The 13,870-nt window shown below is 38.0% G+C and overlaps 2 protein-coding genes across 10 annotated transcripts in view; one reads left to right on the forward strand and one right to left on the reverse strand.

The window, feature by feature from the left end:
- LOC128885914 (peripheral plasma membrane protein CASK) overlaps positions 1-13,592 on the reverse strand; it is a 244,341-nt gene extending 230,749 nt beyond the window's left edge. For 3 of the 9 annotated variants that reach the window (XM_054140289.1, XM_054140291.1, XM_054140290.1), the window contains exon 1: positions 12,695-13,589. In XM_054140289.1, coding sequence (XP_053996264.1) covers positions 12,695-12,753 — 59 coding nt within the window. In that variant the 5' untranslated portion in view covers positions 12,754-13,589. Of the gene's footprint in view, positions 1-12,694 lie in introns of all 9 variants that reach the window. The other 6 variants (XM_054140288.1, XM_054140285.1, XM_054140286.1 and 3 more) reach the window with 4 other exon arrangements.
- On the forward strand, positions 4,225-6,627 carry LOC128885924 (uncharacterized). The gene is made up of 3 exons (XM_054140314.1): positions 4,225-4,310; positions 4,391-4,859; positions 5,636-6,627. The coding sequence occupies exons 1-3, from the start codon at positions 4,247-4,249 to the stop codon at positions 6,309-6,311; spliced, it is 1,209 nt and encodes a 402-aa protein (XP_053996289.1). The 5' UTR covers positions 4,225-4,246; the 3' UTR covers positions 6,312-6,627.
- Positions 13,593-13,870: the final 278 nt, after the last annotated feature.

A 13,870-nucleotide genomic window follows, 5' to 3' on the forward strand; every position in this document is an offset into this window, starting at 1 on the left:
ACAAGTTAGGTGAATCACCCTGTATGTCACCCTTGATGTCAAACAACTTTTGTTTAACTAATTTTTTCACACTACAACAAGCTTACAAGTATTTTAATGTCACCTACTTATACGAATCATTATACTGTTCTTCGTAAACACAGTTTCACTACCCCATTTAACTATACCTAGGGTGTTAAGTGATCGATATAAAATTTCAAAGTCTAAATCGAAATAATTTTCTACGTAGTCAAATCTTTCCCAAAGAATTCAGTGATAACCATTAGTGACGCTGTTACACAAACCCTTAAGCACTAGGATTCTATAGTTTGCCTGGGAGTCTGGAGGGGAGAGATAGGATCAAGTTCAAGTAGGTTAGACTCGAACCTTCGAATCCTTCAGTACTTTCCGAAGTGTGTATTTATAGGTATTCCGAAGCTAGACAGAATCAAATCTCTCAGAAGTGGTAGCACTGGAACACTGAAAGTCACAAGAGGTAGTCAAGAAGTACTTCACTGGAGTTCTCCAGTCGAGACCGAAGATTATAGTATGTAGTTGTAGATAGTTCATCATCGCTGCAACATGTGCAAGCTGTCAAGTATACGCCTAGTTTTCAATTTTATGAAAAAATGCGATTATCTTTGTACATGCCCGAAAAGAAAATATTTTCGAAGGAAATGTTATTAATAAAGGACGATGCTGATTCGTAAGCATTGCCTGATCAGGAAACCGCGTTTAAATTATAGACTCCCTTTCCCTGTTACCTACACGTAACCTCATCCTTGTCTTGGAAGAAAAAGTAGAAGGTTTGGGTAGTGTCAAGCTGGTGTCTTAAAAGCAGTATGATTTTAACACTTGAGACACGCAGACTTCAACTGTGGCAACCAACGCAATCTAAGTATTTCTTGTTCTTTCTGCGACTGCTCGTTGTGAACATTCTCAGCATTCATTCTTGGAATTTTTTTACTAGAACTTTACATTTCGATATTTTTAGGACTTCCTTCTTTCAACTATTAAGTATGAAGCGTTTCCGCGATGGTCTATATCTAAAAGATAGAAAAAATCATGTCTTGGTCTCAAGAGAACCAAGATAAACTTCATCATCTTCCCTCGCCAAGTCACCTAAATGAAATATCATAAAACCATTACGAGGACGTTTAGAAAATAAATTTAGAAGCAGATCTCCTTGTCCAACATCAATTTACGCTTCTTATCCTATTCTTCTATCAAAACGCTTCACAAATGCTTTGAATACTATTGAATAGAAGCTGTATTAAAGATAAATAATGTATATGTACTTGGGCAGACAAAAAGCTTCAGGATCGTTATCATACACTTTCAATTACTATTTATAGGTGTTATTCATCAGTTCAATGGTTGCATTTGTCATCTGCTAAATAATCGTTTCGACGAAGTTCGTGGGACCCGACAGAGGTGCTTCCTTTGTTGAAAACTCGCCAGCGTAAGAAATACCGCGTTAACTGTTCCGTTTTCTTTACGTGTCGAAGAAAAACGAAACCACGAAGGTGCGAGAAAAACTTTCCTACGTGTGCGTTGCCAGGGCGAATACAAGCCACCCAAGGAAAACTTCAACACCAATGGAAACTTCCATGCCATTGTGTGAAACGATCGGCACATTTTACAAATTTAATATTTCTCCACATGTTCCCGTGCTCTAAGCTTATTTTAACTCGCTGTATGTCGTCGGTATGAAAGATGAAGCCTAGAAAAGAACTTTCCTTGCGATAATATTACAAATTTCAATGACTATTTAAACTAGAAAGATGGTAACAATCGTAATTAATGCTTTTCAAATTGAAGGACTTTGATTGTGCAATACACAAGGATGTTCTCGCAAAACGACAGAGATAAATATCGTACACAAAAGTAGTTGCAAAGAGAACGATGAACCTGATGTAATTAGATATCACGAATTTACCTACGAATGTGGAAACGGCATCCGGTGACAGAATGCTACGTTAATGTTGTTTTGCGTCGACATTAGTCTAGGAAACAGGAGAAATAAGAAATTGAACGTGATAAATGAAATTATTAGAGAAACTCGGGAATAAACAACGCCATCGACACACACCCACCCGATTTTCGGGATTCGTTTAAGCTGGTAACATAATGCCCCTAGCTCTAGTAGAGGATTATCTTCTTAAAACTTCTTGATAGCTGTTGCAAATATGTCCGATAGGTATTTTCTACCAATTGACAAACTCAGAATTACATGTTATGGTCAAATGTTAAATTTCTAAAACTTAATTAATCAAATAGGACGATAATTTAAGGAGATCCTTCTGTTTAATATTAATATTTCATAGTCACATTTAAAAATAATCAGGCTTATGTTTCACACGAACATTTGAAATAATAATACAATTTCAGTTTATAATCAGTGTTAAGACTATTTCGACTATGCAGAAGGAAATATAAAACCTGATATTAAATGTCTGATTGAATACCAGTTCCAGGTTTTCAACGAAATTGTATTGAAAGACTTAACGAAACGCTCGAATTGTGAATCGAATGGTACGAATGCCACGCGTACAAACAGAAGAAGTTGTCGTGGAAATTTCTTAGAAAATTAAGAGAAACCTCCCAGTCACATCGGTCCGCCGAGCGTCGCGGTCGGGAAGTTTCCTAAGTCCCTAGGCTCTCCAGTCACATTTGAGCAAAAACTTTCCCCTAGAAACACGAAAGAAGCAAACTTTCATGGCAAAAAGAGTAAAAGTGGGTTCAACTCAGATCCATTAAGTAAATTACGGAAACCATATTTGGCCGCTTGTACCTAGCAAGGGTACTGCTGAACAGACCACTCGAGCGTACCTCGAGCACGTCGCTTTATTTATTCCACCTACTGTGAATCTGGAATATTTTCCTGGGAAAGTTGGCTGAATTCTCCAATCTTGGCGAAATCTTCTTTAAAACGTGCCATAAACCATGGATGCGATGATGACTATCTCGCAAATAACCCAATCCTTCTCGGCATCTATACAAATTCAAACACGTAATATAATATACTCAGTGCTTTCTATGAAGATCATTCGTCCTATCTTGGAATAATTATAAACAACACACTGACGATATGAGCGGTTTAAGAGTTAAAAAATAGATCTTTTTGCAATTCCAGTCAGAAGAAATTTTCACGGTAATTAACATGACAATAAGGGATATCGCGAAATCGTAAATCTAATGCAATAAGTTTAGCATTTAGTGTAGATTGACAAGACGTATTCCTGTTCCGAGCGCAAAGGCTGCCACGAGGCAGACATATACTCGAGAACAGTGAAGCGAGGAAGTTTGATCCACTCAAACTCAGACGTGACACTAAGATCGACTCGATGAAATCATATTACCCTACCTGCCATCAAACACGATGTTCTCAGAGGTGAGTAGATGCCCTGTTGTATTCGACGTGCGGATACATTGAACAAACTTGGAACTCCGAACTACCCTCGTCTCGATAATGAGTTCTCCGTATAAACAAACTAGGAAAGTAACGGTACATTTATTTCGACTTCGTTTGAGTATTAATTATCATTATTTTTCATTCCATTAAGAAAGTAATTGTTTTAGCAAGCACGTGTTCCATTGTTTCGTATCATAAGATCTACATCTAATCAGCTGGTTATTTCAATCTACTACGTGGAATAACAAAGTGAATTATATATCTGAAAAAAAAGATAACTAATATAATATTTATTTTGATCAAAAATAGGTAATGCTTGGAGGAAGCAGAATATCATTCAAACATTTTTAGAAACTGGGACTGTCCTCAATAAAATAACTAAAAAAAACTATAACCCACAAAGCTGACACGAGTGACGACCTGCCAAGAGCAATTCGCAATTATGGATTTAACATAAGACAACTCGAATGAGAAAGAGAATCAGCATCTCCAAACTAATACGGAATTTTCATCTGCATATATTTTATTCTGTTCATACTACGTTTCGTTAGAAGATTCGTTGCTGAAACTTTAAAGAATTCGTTAAGTTACTGATTATAAGAATTAAAACTATTGTACCGTCACTCTTTACTACTAATATTATCAGTTTAATCCTACAATTGAATTAAGTTCCAAGTGGCAATCGAATAGGTAAAACTGAACGCTTAAAAGAAATAACGTGACGCCGTATTCAATTACATTCTTGTTATCATTGTCAAGTACTAATTGTAAGATGACAAATATTGATGCGATACGTATTGAGGCTGACTAATATAAATGCCAAGATACAGCAGAGATACAGTTAGTTCCACGATGACAACCATGCTTTCACTTCTATTGTTCTATATATATCTTTCCCTGCCGACAGCATACTCTGGTAAGTTCCATGACTTTTGAATTAAGATAATAATAAGTCAAATTAGTCGCGATAATTACTAATTGTAATTAGTTTCTCAGCGTCTTGTGCAGTGTCCATAAAATATGGTGAATTTGGAACTCTCCAACCACTGATCCTAACAGAAGATAGAGGTCGCTTTCTTTACCCTGAGAAAAATAATGGAAGTGTTCTGGAAATATCTAGTGGAAAGTCAATTTATTTGGCATGTCCTGGCGACAACAATTATATCAAAAACATGCCTGGTGTTAAAGAAGCAGAGGCCACTTGTATCAGCGGTAAAACCTTTAGCGTCAACATGAAAATTCGAGAATTTTCATCACTCACCTGTCTCATCAGCTCGAGTGCCACCACCAAGAGCATGCTGACGACTTGTCTGAACAAATATTCCGCCATGCAAATCGGTTTTCAGTTGCAACACGGATTCTTGCAGACTATAAAACTCTGTCACGATAAGGATACCTATGTGACTCATTACTCGATGTACAGTTTAACTAGGAAGCACGGCAATAGCCAGATTGGGTATCCCAGGTAAGTGTGGCTGAATTAATTCGTTAAATATTGACGTTTAGAATACTGAAGACCGTTTGCAAATAATTCATAGGAAATTGTGCCCTCAGAAAATGTACGTTTGTAAACTTTCAAAACTTTTAACAAACTAAATGAAAAATATATCAGTGTCATATCCTGTTGAGCAAGTAATGACGAATATAGCGATACAGCGGCAGATTATTTCGAAGTGCTCACCGATAAGAACGTCTGGATGAATTGTTGTAAATTTACACTAGCTTCGACCTCCTATCAAGGCTTAGATAAGAGGTACATAGTCCCTTTAAGGTTATAGGCACGTGCGTGTACGTTTCGTTTCACAGTTACTTCAAACTTAAAACAGATCAACGTAAATTGGGGTTTTGGTTTGCTTTATACAAAGTAATTCATTCTTGATGAAGTTAGAATAATGGAAAAAAAATTTTATTTATAATGAAATTTCCCCAGGATATAATAGTGGAACATCTTCACAAACTGGAAGTATGTAACGGGTCAATGTATATTAAGATTTTAGTTTATTAGCAATTCATCTTCCAAGAGGTTAGAATAGTTGTTAAAAATAATCCACACATCTCTACATGAAAAGAAATTCTTCTCCACGCTCTTGGATTGCAAGATCATCCAATAAGACTCACGCTCCTTGAAAACTATTACTGTACACTAAACGTTCGCTATTCCGCAGCTAAACAGTCCGAAAGAACACCGATAATGACACAATTTAAATGCTGCCGCGCTAAATTGATTACCATATGCTTCAGGCCACCTAAATGGAGGGACGAGAACTACTTCAGCGGACTGGATATAGGAAGACTCTACAATTGGAACGTGCAGATCAATGTAATTGGGAAAATACTACAATCCGACGATATCGCAAAGGCGAAAATCAACAAAGATCAATTTCTCTCACGAGGACACCTCACTGCCATGAGTGACTTCGTTTATGGCAGTCAAAAAACTGCCACCTTCTCCTATTTAAATGTGGCACCCCAATGGGTCAGTTTCAACGGTGGCAACTGGGCGATACTAGAAAGGGGAGTTCAAGATTTCGTCAGAAATCGTTTACTCGACCTGGAAGTTTACACGGGAGTTCATGGAGAAATGACAATGGCTGACAAATATGGACAACAACAGAAGATACACTTGGGTGAATTTAACACCAAGACGCCACTGATAGTTCCCAAATACTTTTGGAAAATCATCTACGACCCGCAGAAAAAATTGGGTACCGCGTTCGTGGGTCTGAACGATCCCTTTATATCTCTCAACGACAGCACTGTTTACTTATGCAAGGACAGAATAGAGTCGAAAATAAACTGGCTGAACTGGAAGCCAACTGACATTAAAAAAGGCGTCTCTTACGCGTGTCCTGTTAACAGCCTTCGCAAGCAAATCCCAACGATACCACAGTTCGATGTCGTCGGCGTATTAATATAAATATTCTGAACGGCATGGTCAAATTTCTAGAAAAGTATTTTTATACCTGCTGAGATTTATCGTAGATCAAAGATGCATACATTTTTGTACATTTAAGTTTTAACTTATTTTAAATATTGTACTGTTGTAGTAATCTCCACAATTAAAAATTAAATTTAAAATTAAATTTTCCAATGCTGTAACATCATAAGAATATAACAAGAAATGGTCAACACTTTAAAAGGGTTAAAGTGATACGAGCTACTACAATTTTTCTTCCCTTATAAGAAAGCAATTTCACTCACCGAGACAAGTGATTAAAAAAGAAATGCATATATCACCTTGCAATCATATTTCTTCGCAACACCGAGGTCTAATCAGTTCGTTATCTCCGTTTATCAGTCAAGGTTTCACGATGAATTATTTAAAAAAAAAAAAAGATAACAAATACAATGTTATATTTAGCCAAAGTTGGTAATGTTTGAGTGAAAGCAGCGCGATCGCTGGAAGGATGATTGCCGTATATTCGAATTTCATTAAAAAGTTTTTAGGAACTGGGACTGTTTACGATTAAAAAGACATTGTAACCCGCAAAGGAAATACAACTAACGTTCTGTCAGCAGCTACTCACAATTCTAACGTTAGCATAAGACAACTCGAACGAGAAAGTGTAATCAGCATCTCAAGCGTAATACGGGCTCCTCATTTGCATGAATTTCGCCCTTTTCATATTCCGTTTTCGCTGAGAGCATCGTAGCTGGGATTTCGAAGAATTCGTTACATTATTGACCACGAGGATTGAGATAATCTAAGAATGAAACGGTTTCCAGAAAATATTATTCGCCGACGTGACTGATATTACAAATTAAAGATAAGTTAAGAGAAAACTTTTTTTTAAGTTACGTACAATATTCTATGCCACGCCATTTGTGATACTAGTGGCTTGAAAAAAAAAGTAGTTTTTAAAATGTCAAAAGTATCTTAATTCACGCCATAGCCAGAAGTGTTTTTTACATGTACGCAACATTTGAACTGGATCCGACATACGGTTTTTGAGATATCGCGTTAAAATATTTGAAAAACAGTTATTTGAGAAAAACGTGTGAGAAAAGATCTATTTTCTAACTTAGAAGAAAAGTACGTCCTTCTTGTTAAAATCATTTATTGATTAAGGATGGTCGATGAATAAATACTGTCCGAATGCTGTCGGTGAATTAGGACGTTGAATTAGTACTCGTTTCATTAATACTGCACCGCTTAATTAGCCCAATTGGGGACCAAATGAGAACAGTTTCTGTAGGATTCGTTGAGGAAATTTTGTGAGATTTACGCTGATATTTCGTGTATCAGAAAAAGGAACGGAAATCTTACAAAATAAATAGATTTTTTAAGGAATCATGAGTAGAAGATTTTTCTGACGAGATTTATGATTACCTCACTAAACTCTTTACGTTATATTTTCGTAAATATTATTGGTTTCATTTAAATATATGAATTTCTAGTATCAGTAACTACATGTATTGCTAGATGATGGTTTCTAATGTGTGATACTTTGGCGATACGTGATACTTCAGTTCTAAGTGAGCACAAAAGAAATTATTTTGAAAATTTGTAGCTTTCTTCGTCATTAAAACATCAAACTAGATTAACTTATCAAATACTAAAGACAGAACGAGTATTTCCTTTTTTCGGTTGGTAAATCAATCATCTGACTATTGTTACAACAGTACTATGTCCATTCTTAGATGGAAGGTGATCCTTAATGAGACATAAATAGAAACAACGATATTTTCCCATCGCATCGTTTCATAGACAACGACTAATTGGGATCAACGACACTTAACTGTGCTTCTGGGAAGTATATCTAACATTACGTTATCTCCGTTAACAATTGGCTGAATGCCAAAGGGATGAGACACGAGCGTATTCAGTGCAACAGTAAATGACTGATCTCTAGAAAGTCTCATCGAGTGATAGCAAGATACACTGTGTTACTACTATGGAGTAAATGCATAGATCTGTGCCCAGAATCTATTGATCTTCCGTACACAAATGTATCACAAAATCGAGAAGTATCTACTTCTATTCGTTAACACGTACAGCTGTATGCTTTTATATAATTTTAACTCCCTTTATCATCATATTTATCTTAATCTTTATCATCTGGTACAAATTTCATTAAAAAAATACAACTTGTGGAATTCCAAGAATCGATTATCACATTGAATTCCGTTTTCCAGTATTGACATAAATAATGTATAAGTATGTTCCGTTTCGAGAATCCGGTTACACTAACACGATAAAACGTTCATCGCTAACTGGTCTGCAATAGACGAGTGTCCACGATCAAGTTCAAGGACAAACTGCATCTGCGTAAATTTACTCTGACTTTTCCGAGAATATAACCGTTGCATATACGACCTTCCACGAGTGATTCACGAGGAGGATGAAAAGTAAGACAAGCATCCTAAAAGAAGTGCAGCACAACGCTTCCATCCCCTACATACGTGCCAGCATTAAGAGCCGTGGAATGGTATTTGCTGTGTTTCGTGGAGAGCTTCAACATTCGTTACGCGAAGATAGAGAAGGCCGTGAGCAAACCAGCAACACTTGTTCATCGATTTTTAAAGTAAATGTACTACTTTTTTTTTTTAATGGCGCGTTACCTAAGGAATCAGACTTTTACTTCATCTTTTATTGCAGTAGTTCCCAAATTTTTTACATGGCAGCCCCTTAAAGAAAGAAAAATACACTCGAAGCGAATAGACGAAGGTCTGGTGCTGGCGACATAGATTTTGATTTCATCGGCAAATGCTATTGAGGATTTGAGGTTGTTTGTGTTGAGGTCGAACAGATTGATTACTTCGCTGAGGTATATGTTGAATAAAATAGGTGAGTTAACTGTTCCTTGTTGTAGGCCTTCTTCTATCTTGAACGTCTTTCTGGAGAGGTTAGGTATTAAACAATTTATTTGTGATCATGTCAATTATGACAGCAGTGAGCCATTTAGGACATTTTTTCTGTGGATTTTATAAATCAGTCGATGGATCCATACGGAATCAAATGCTTTTTCCAGGTCTACAAGTGCTGCTCGTACTAGTCGGCCATTATTGAGGTGATTGTTTACATTGGAAACAGTTTGTGTAGAGCGTGTGTGGATGGGTGTTTGTGTTTAAATCCGAACTGGTTGTCTGGAATGATTTGGTTTTCTCGTGGTGATTGATTGTTGTCATTATGGCTGAGTGTTGTTCTGGTATGGTTTCGTGGTGTTAGAGAAGGTTTCTCTACAAAAGATTTTCATTTTTAAATTCGTTAAGCCAGGTGAGTTGGCTTTGATTGTATTGTGGTGATTGATTGTTGCTATCGTGGCTGAATGTTATTCCGATATGGTTTCGTGGTGTTAGAGAAGGTTTCTCTACAAAGGATTTTCATTTTTAAATTCGTTAAGCCAAGTAAGTTGGCTTTGGTTGTGTTGTGGTGATTGATTGTTGCTATCGTGGCTGAATGTTGTTCTGGTATGGTTGTGCGGTGTTATGATAGGTTTTTCTAAAAATCACGGTTTAGTTGCTTGAGCGTACGAAGTGGTTGAATCTATACGCGGTCTGTCTAAAAAGAAACCGAACTTTTGCTATAGAAAGAAAAAAGTACAAGTAAAGTTTTTACACATACGTTTATTTACTCAAAATAATCTCCCTTTGCGTCAGTACAGCATGTAGACCGAGTAATTAACATTTAGAAGGACCTTTGTAGCTCCTGTTTTGGTACCCCGTTTAGTACGGCAGTTACAGCGGCCTGAATTTCCAAAATGGTGCTATAATGTGTCCCTTTCATTGGAAGTTTAAATTTTTGGAAAAAAAAATAATCGCAAGGAGACAGATCAGGCGAGTAGGGTGAAGTTTCTTCGGCGTCAATTCGTCTGGTGACTTTCACACGGAACTTTAGCGTTTAGTCAACGGATCGTACTGGTAGCACCACGTCTCATCACCTGTGACAGTATTTTTAATCAAATTTCGATTGCGTTGAGCCGTTTCAATAATGTCCTGAGCGTGTTGAATGCGCGCAAAGTTTTGGTCCTCAGTGAGCAAATGTGGAACAAAACGGGAACAGATTTTATGCTTGTTCAAATAACTTCGTAAAATCATGTGGACAGAATATTTTGATATTCTCAACTTCTCTGCCAACATTCTGCAAGTGACATGATTATTCTCGCCCAATATTTGACGCACTTCTTCGATATTAGTGTCCGTAATTGACGTCTGGACGACCGCTTTTCGGGTCGTCTTCAATAGACTCTCGACCATTTTTGAATCGAGCGAACCACTCGTAAACTTGTGTACGGCTTAGGCATTCATCCTCATACAATTGTTTTAATAACGTAAGCGTTTCGGTAAAAGTCTTTTTCAATTTAATGCAGAACTTAATATTAGCGCGTTGCTCCATTGCGGTATGCCGACAAGCCATATAATGTATTCCGTTATACATATTTCAAGTCACACAACGGAATGTGAACGATCGATTCAATTGTTACTGTGCACGGTCTTTTATTATCTGTAACTAGATAGCGGGATTAGAAAAAATTCTAGAGCAAAAATTCGGTTTCTTTTTAGACAGACAATGTATATATATTTGTTACAAGGACCAGGTCACGTTGCCAGGTGGAATTCATCGAAGCGAGAAATTGGCAAGAATTTGTAGAAATGGTACGCAGGGAATATTTTACTCGCACCTTTTCCCTACTTTTGTATTGTCACGCATTCGCCCTTTTTGAGTCATATGTATACGTCATCGTACACGCGTTGCATGCATTGTCTGCGCGCGCATGAATTGCTTTTATACGCCTAAGCTCTGCACGCACAGCGTACGTGCAGTGTATACGTATACCTCGATGACAAATTAATAATAAAATAATAGACACTTAAACATCATCTTTTACGTTCAATTCTAACCGTGTACTTTAACACTTTAACTAGAGCTCTGTTTAGGAAAAGTTTACAACTAAGAACAGAATTTCCTACCTTTAAAAGGTACAGTAAGAGATCTATCTGTTTCTCCAAATTAAACATTGTAGGTAGAAAACCAATGACATAGTTAATATACTTCAGGAGGTAAACATTGGAATTAAAAAGCCTATAAATAGCCTCCAGGTAAGTAAAGCATTCATTTACAACAAGAAAATGAGATATGCTCCATACCACTTGTGTTTTCTCATAAAACAAAGTCCAAAACGTCCTTTTATATCACTCTGTGTAAACTAAAACTAAAGTTTTGAAATTCGAGACTTCGAGGTGTCTCGAATTCCGGATAATTTGAGGTAAAGTATCGAATATACAAAGTTGCAGCTAAAAATAAATTACCTCTGATGTAGAGACGCAAAATAGAGGATTATACACGAAGCACGTTCGTCAAAGCATGAATAAATTTGGCGTATGCAGTCGGGATATTGAAAAAGGATTTACTTTCAGATCTTTCCCCCATGTAACTACACGCAATGAATCCAAAAATGGAAACACTTTGCTTTCGGCTGTGATCAAAGGAACCTTTACAGATTTTGTATTGTATGCAAAAGTTGTTACCAGAAGTGAATTTCGGTCAACGAATTTCACAAAAGTTCACCGAAAAAACCAATAACTCTAAATGTATGCAATACTGGTATTATTCGGCTTTTGAATGCAAAAGTGAACAAGTTTTTCATCGCTGAAGTATTTCTTTGGCCACTTGAACCAATTATTTCATTTTTTCTGTATTATTTATTTAACGTCTCTGTTGCATGTAAGGGTGTATCTACACGTGGAAAATATAAAATAGTAATTTGACATTTCTGCGAAAGAGGCGAGGCTTAATTGGAGTATTATTTCTAACCTACCCTTAATTTGTTACTGCTCCAATGTATTACCTTTAAACGATATCTTTTATCAAATAATTCTTTTACCCTTTATCGAATCAATTTCGTTGAACATAACCTACAAGAAGCTCGAAAACTATTCCTAACAATCCCTACATTAACTCCGTTTATTTGACACATTTATCACACAGATATGTAAAAATGTAAACGTAAAATAATGTTCTGATAACTGTACCAAAGAGGCGCAGTTCGCTTGGGATGCTATTTCTAACCTAACCTCAATTTCTTACAACTCCAAATTATTACCTCAGAATCACATCTTCTAACAAAATTATGGAATTCTACCATAGCCTGTAACCGGGTCGAGAACGTTATCGATACCTCACAGATACTGCGTTGCTCAGAAACCAGAAACATGAGTTTAGTTTCTCATACCCATTTCACCCTCTGGGGACGGTGGATCTTTTCTATCATTTCGGGCACTGTCCCTCTCTTTCTACCCCGTGACTAACACTACTGCGAACGCAGCTGTCTCGTTCTTTCTCGTGGTTCTATTACTCACTTGCCGATAATCTCGCAGAGCTCGTAAACCTCGTCAAAGAGAACCTCGTCGTCCGCCATAGTGGCGACGAGGTGGTCGAGGAAGTCGACCGAACGAGGATGGTGTACGCGCCAAAAGGCGCGTTGAAGCTACGAGAATTCGCAATAATTTGGAAGGCGTGCTGATACGCGCCTCTCTCCTCCCGTGGTCTGGGCTGACGTCGTTGTGTGTTTCGTGCCTCCGTGCCGTGTAGGATATGCGGCGGCGTGAACGCAGCCACGTATCGGTGGATTCACGGCCGCCTCGGTTCTCCCACCCCGCCGCGCCCGTCTATCTTTCTCTTCCCCCAGCAGCGACAAATTTGTTTTCCTCTACGCACACGTTACGCACATACACACTTCTTTAGGTACAACACAGTCGTGGATAATACACCCGTGTAGCACGCCCGACTGACGTCGCACTGGCACTCGATCGGTAGACACGAGCTCGCAACCGTACTACCGAGCTACGGGACCGTATGTAAAAACTTGATATGCGATGGCAATGGTGTCGTACACACAGAAAATCGACACCGCCTTTCGGGAACCTGGCTTGCTCTCGCCGGCAAGGCAAAGTCAGCGCACGCAACTGACGAGAATACGCTATACGTAGTACGGTCGTTTACACAATCGTACTATGTCTCAGGCACGAAGAAAACCGAATCGGGCCGAATCGGTTGCCCCGTCGAGATAGTCAGAATCGTACGATTGACAAGGACCGACCAGCAAGAGCGGCCAGACGGACACCAATGCCACTGCACACGCTTTCCCCCGTCTGTCAAAGGCTGGTGAAGTAGATTCACTCGCTCCGAAGCAAGACTGGTTGCATAAAACGCGGCGAGCGACTGCGCCGACTGACTAACAGCTTCTCCTCCGACCCCTCTGACTAACTGTGCAGCATGGTGGGGCGGGCGTGGCGGCGCTTCGCGTGCAACCTTTGGCGCTTTAGCGAACTACGCTCTGGACCTCGATAAGTCGAAAATCATCTGAAAGAAAAAAATAAAGTCGAGAAATTATTGTTGATGTTTCTTAAAACATTTCATTAAGATTGTATTCGACTGTTTATGTTTACAGTTCTTCTGTATTTAATATATGAATGTATATGAATGTATTTAATATATATATATAAATTTATATGTATATGAAAAAGTAATTATGT

Source organism: Hylaeus anthracinus, unplaced genomic scaffold (assembly GCF_026225885.1).
Source record: "Hylaeus anthracinus isolate JK02 unplaced genomic scaffold, UHH_iyHylAnth1.0_haploid 11982, whole genome shotgun sequence".
Taxonomy (NCBI): Eukaryota; Metazoa; Arthropoda; class Insecta; order Hymenoptera; family Colletidae; genus Hylaeus; species Hylaeus anthracinus.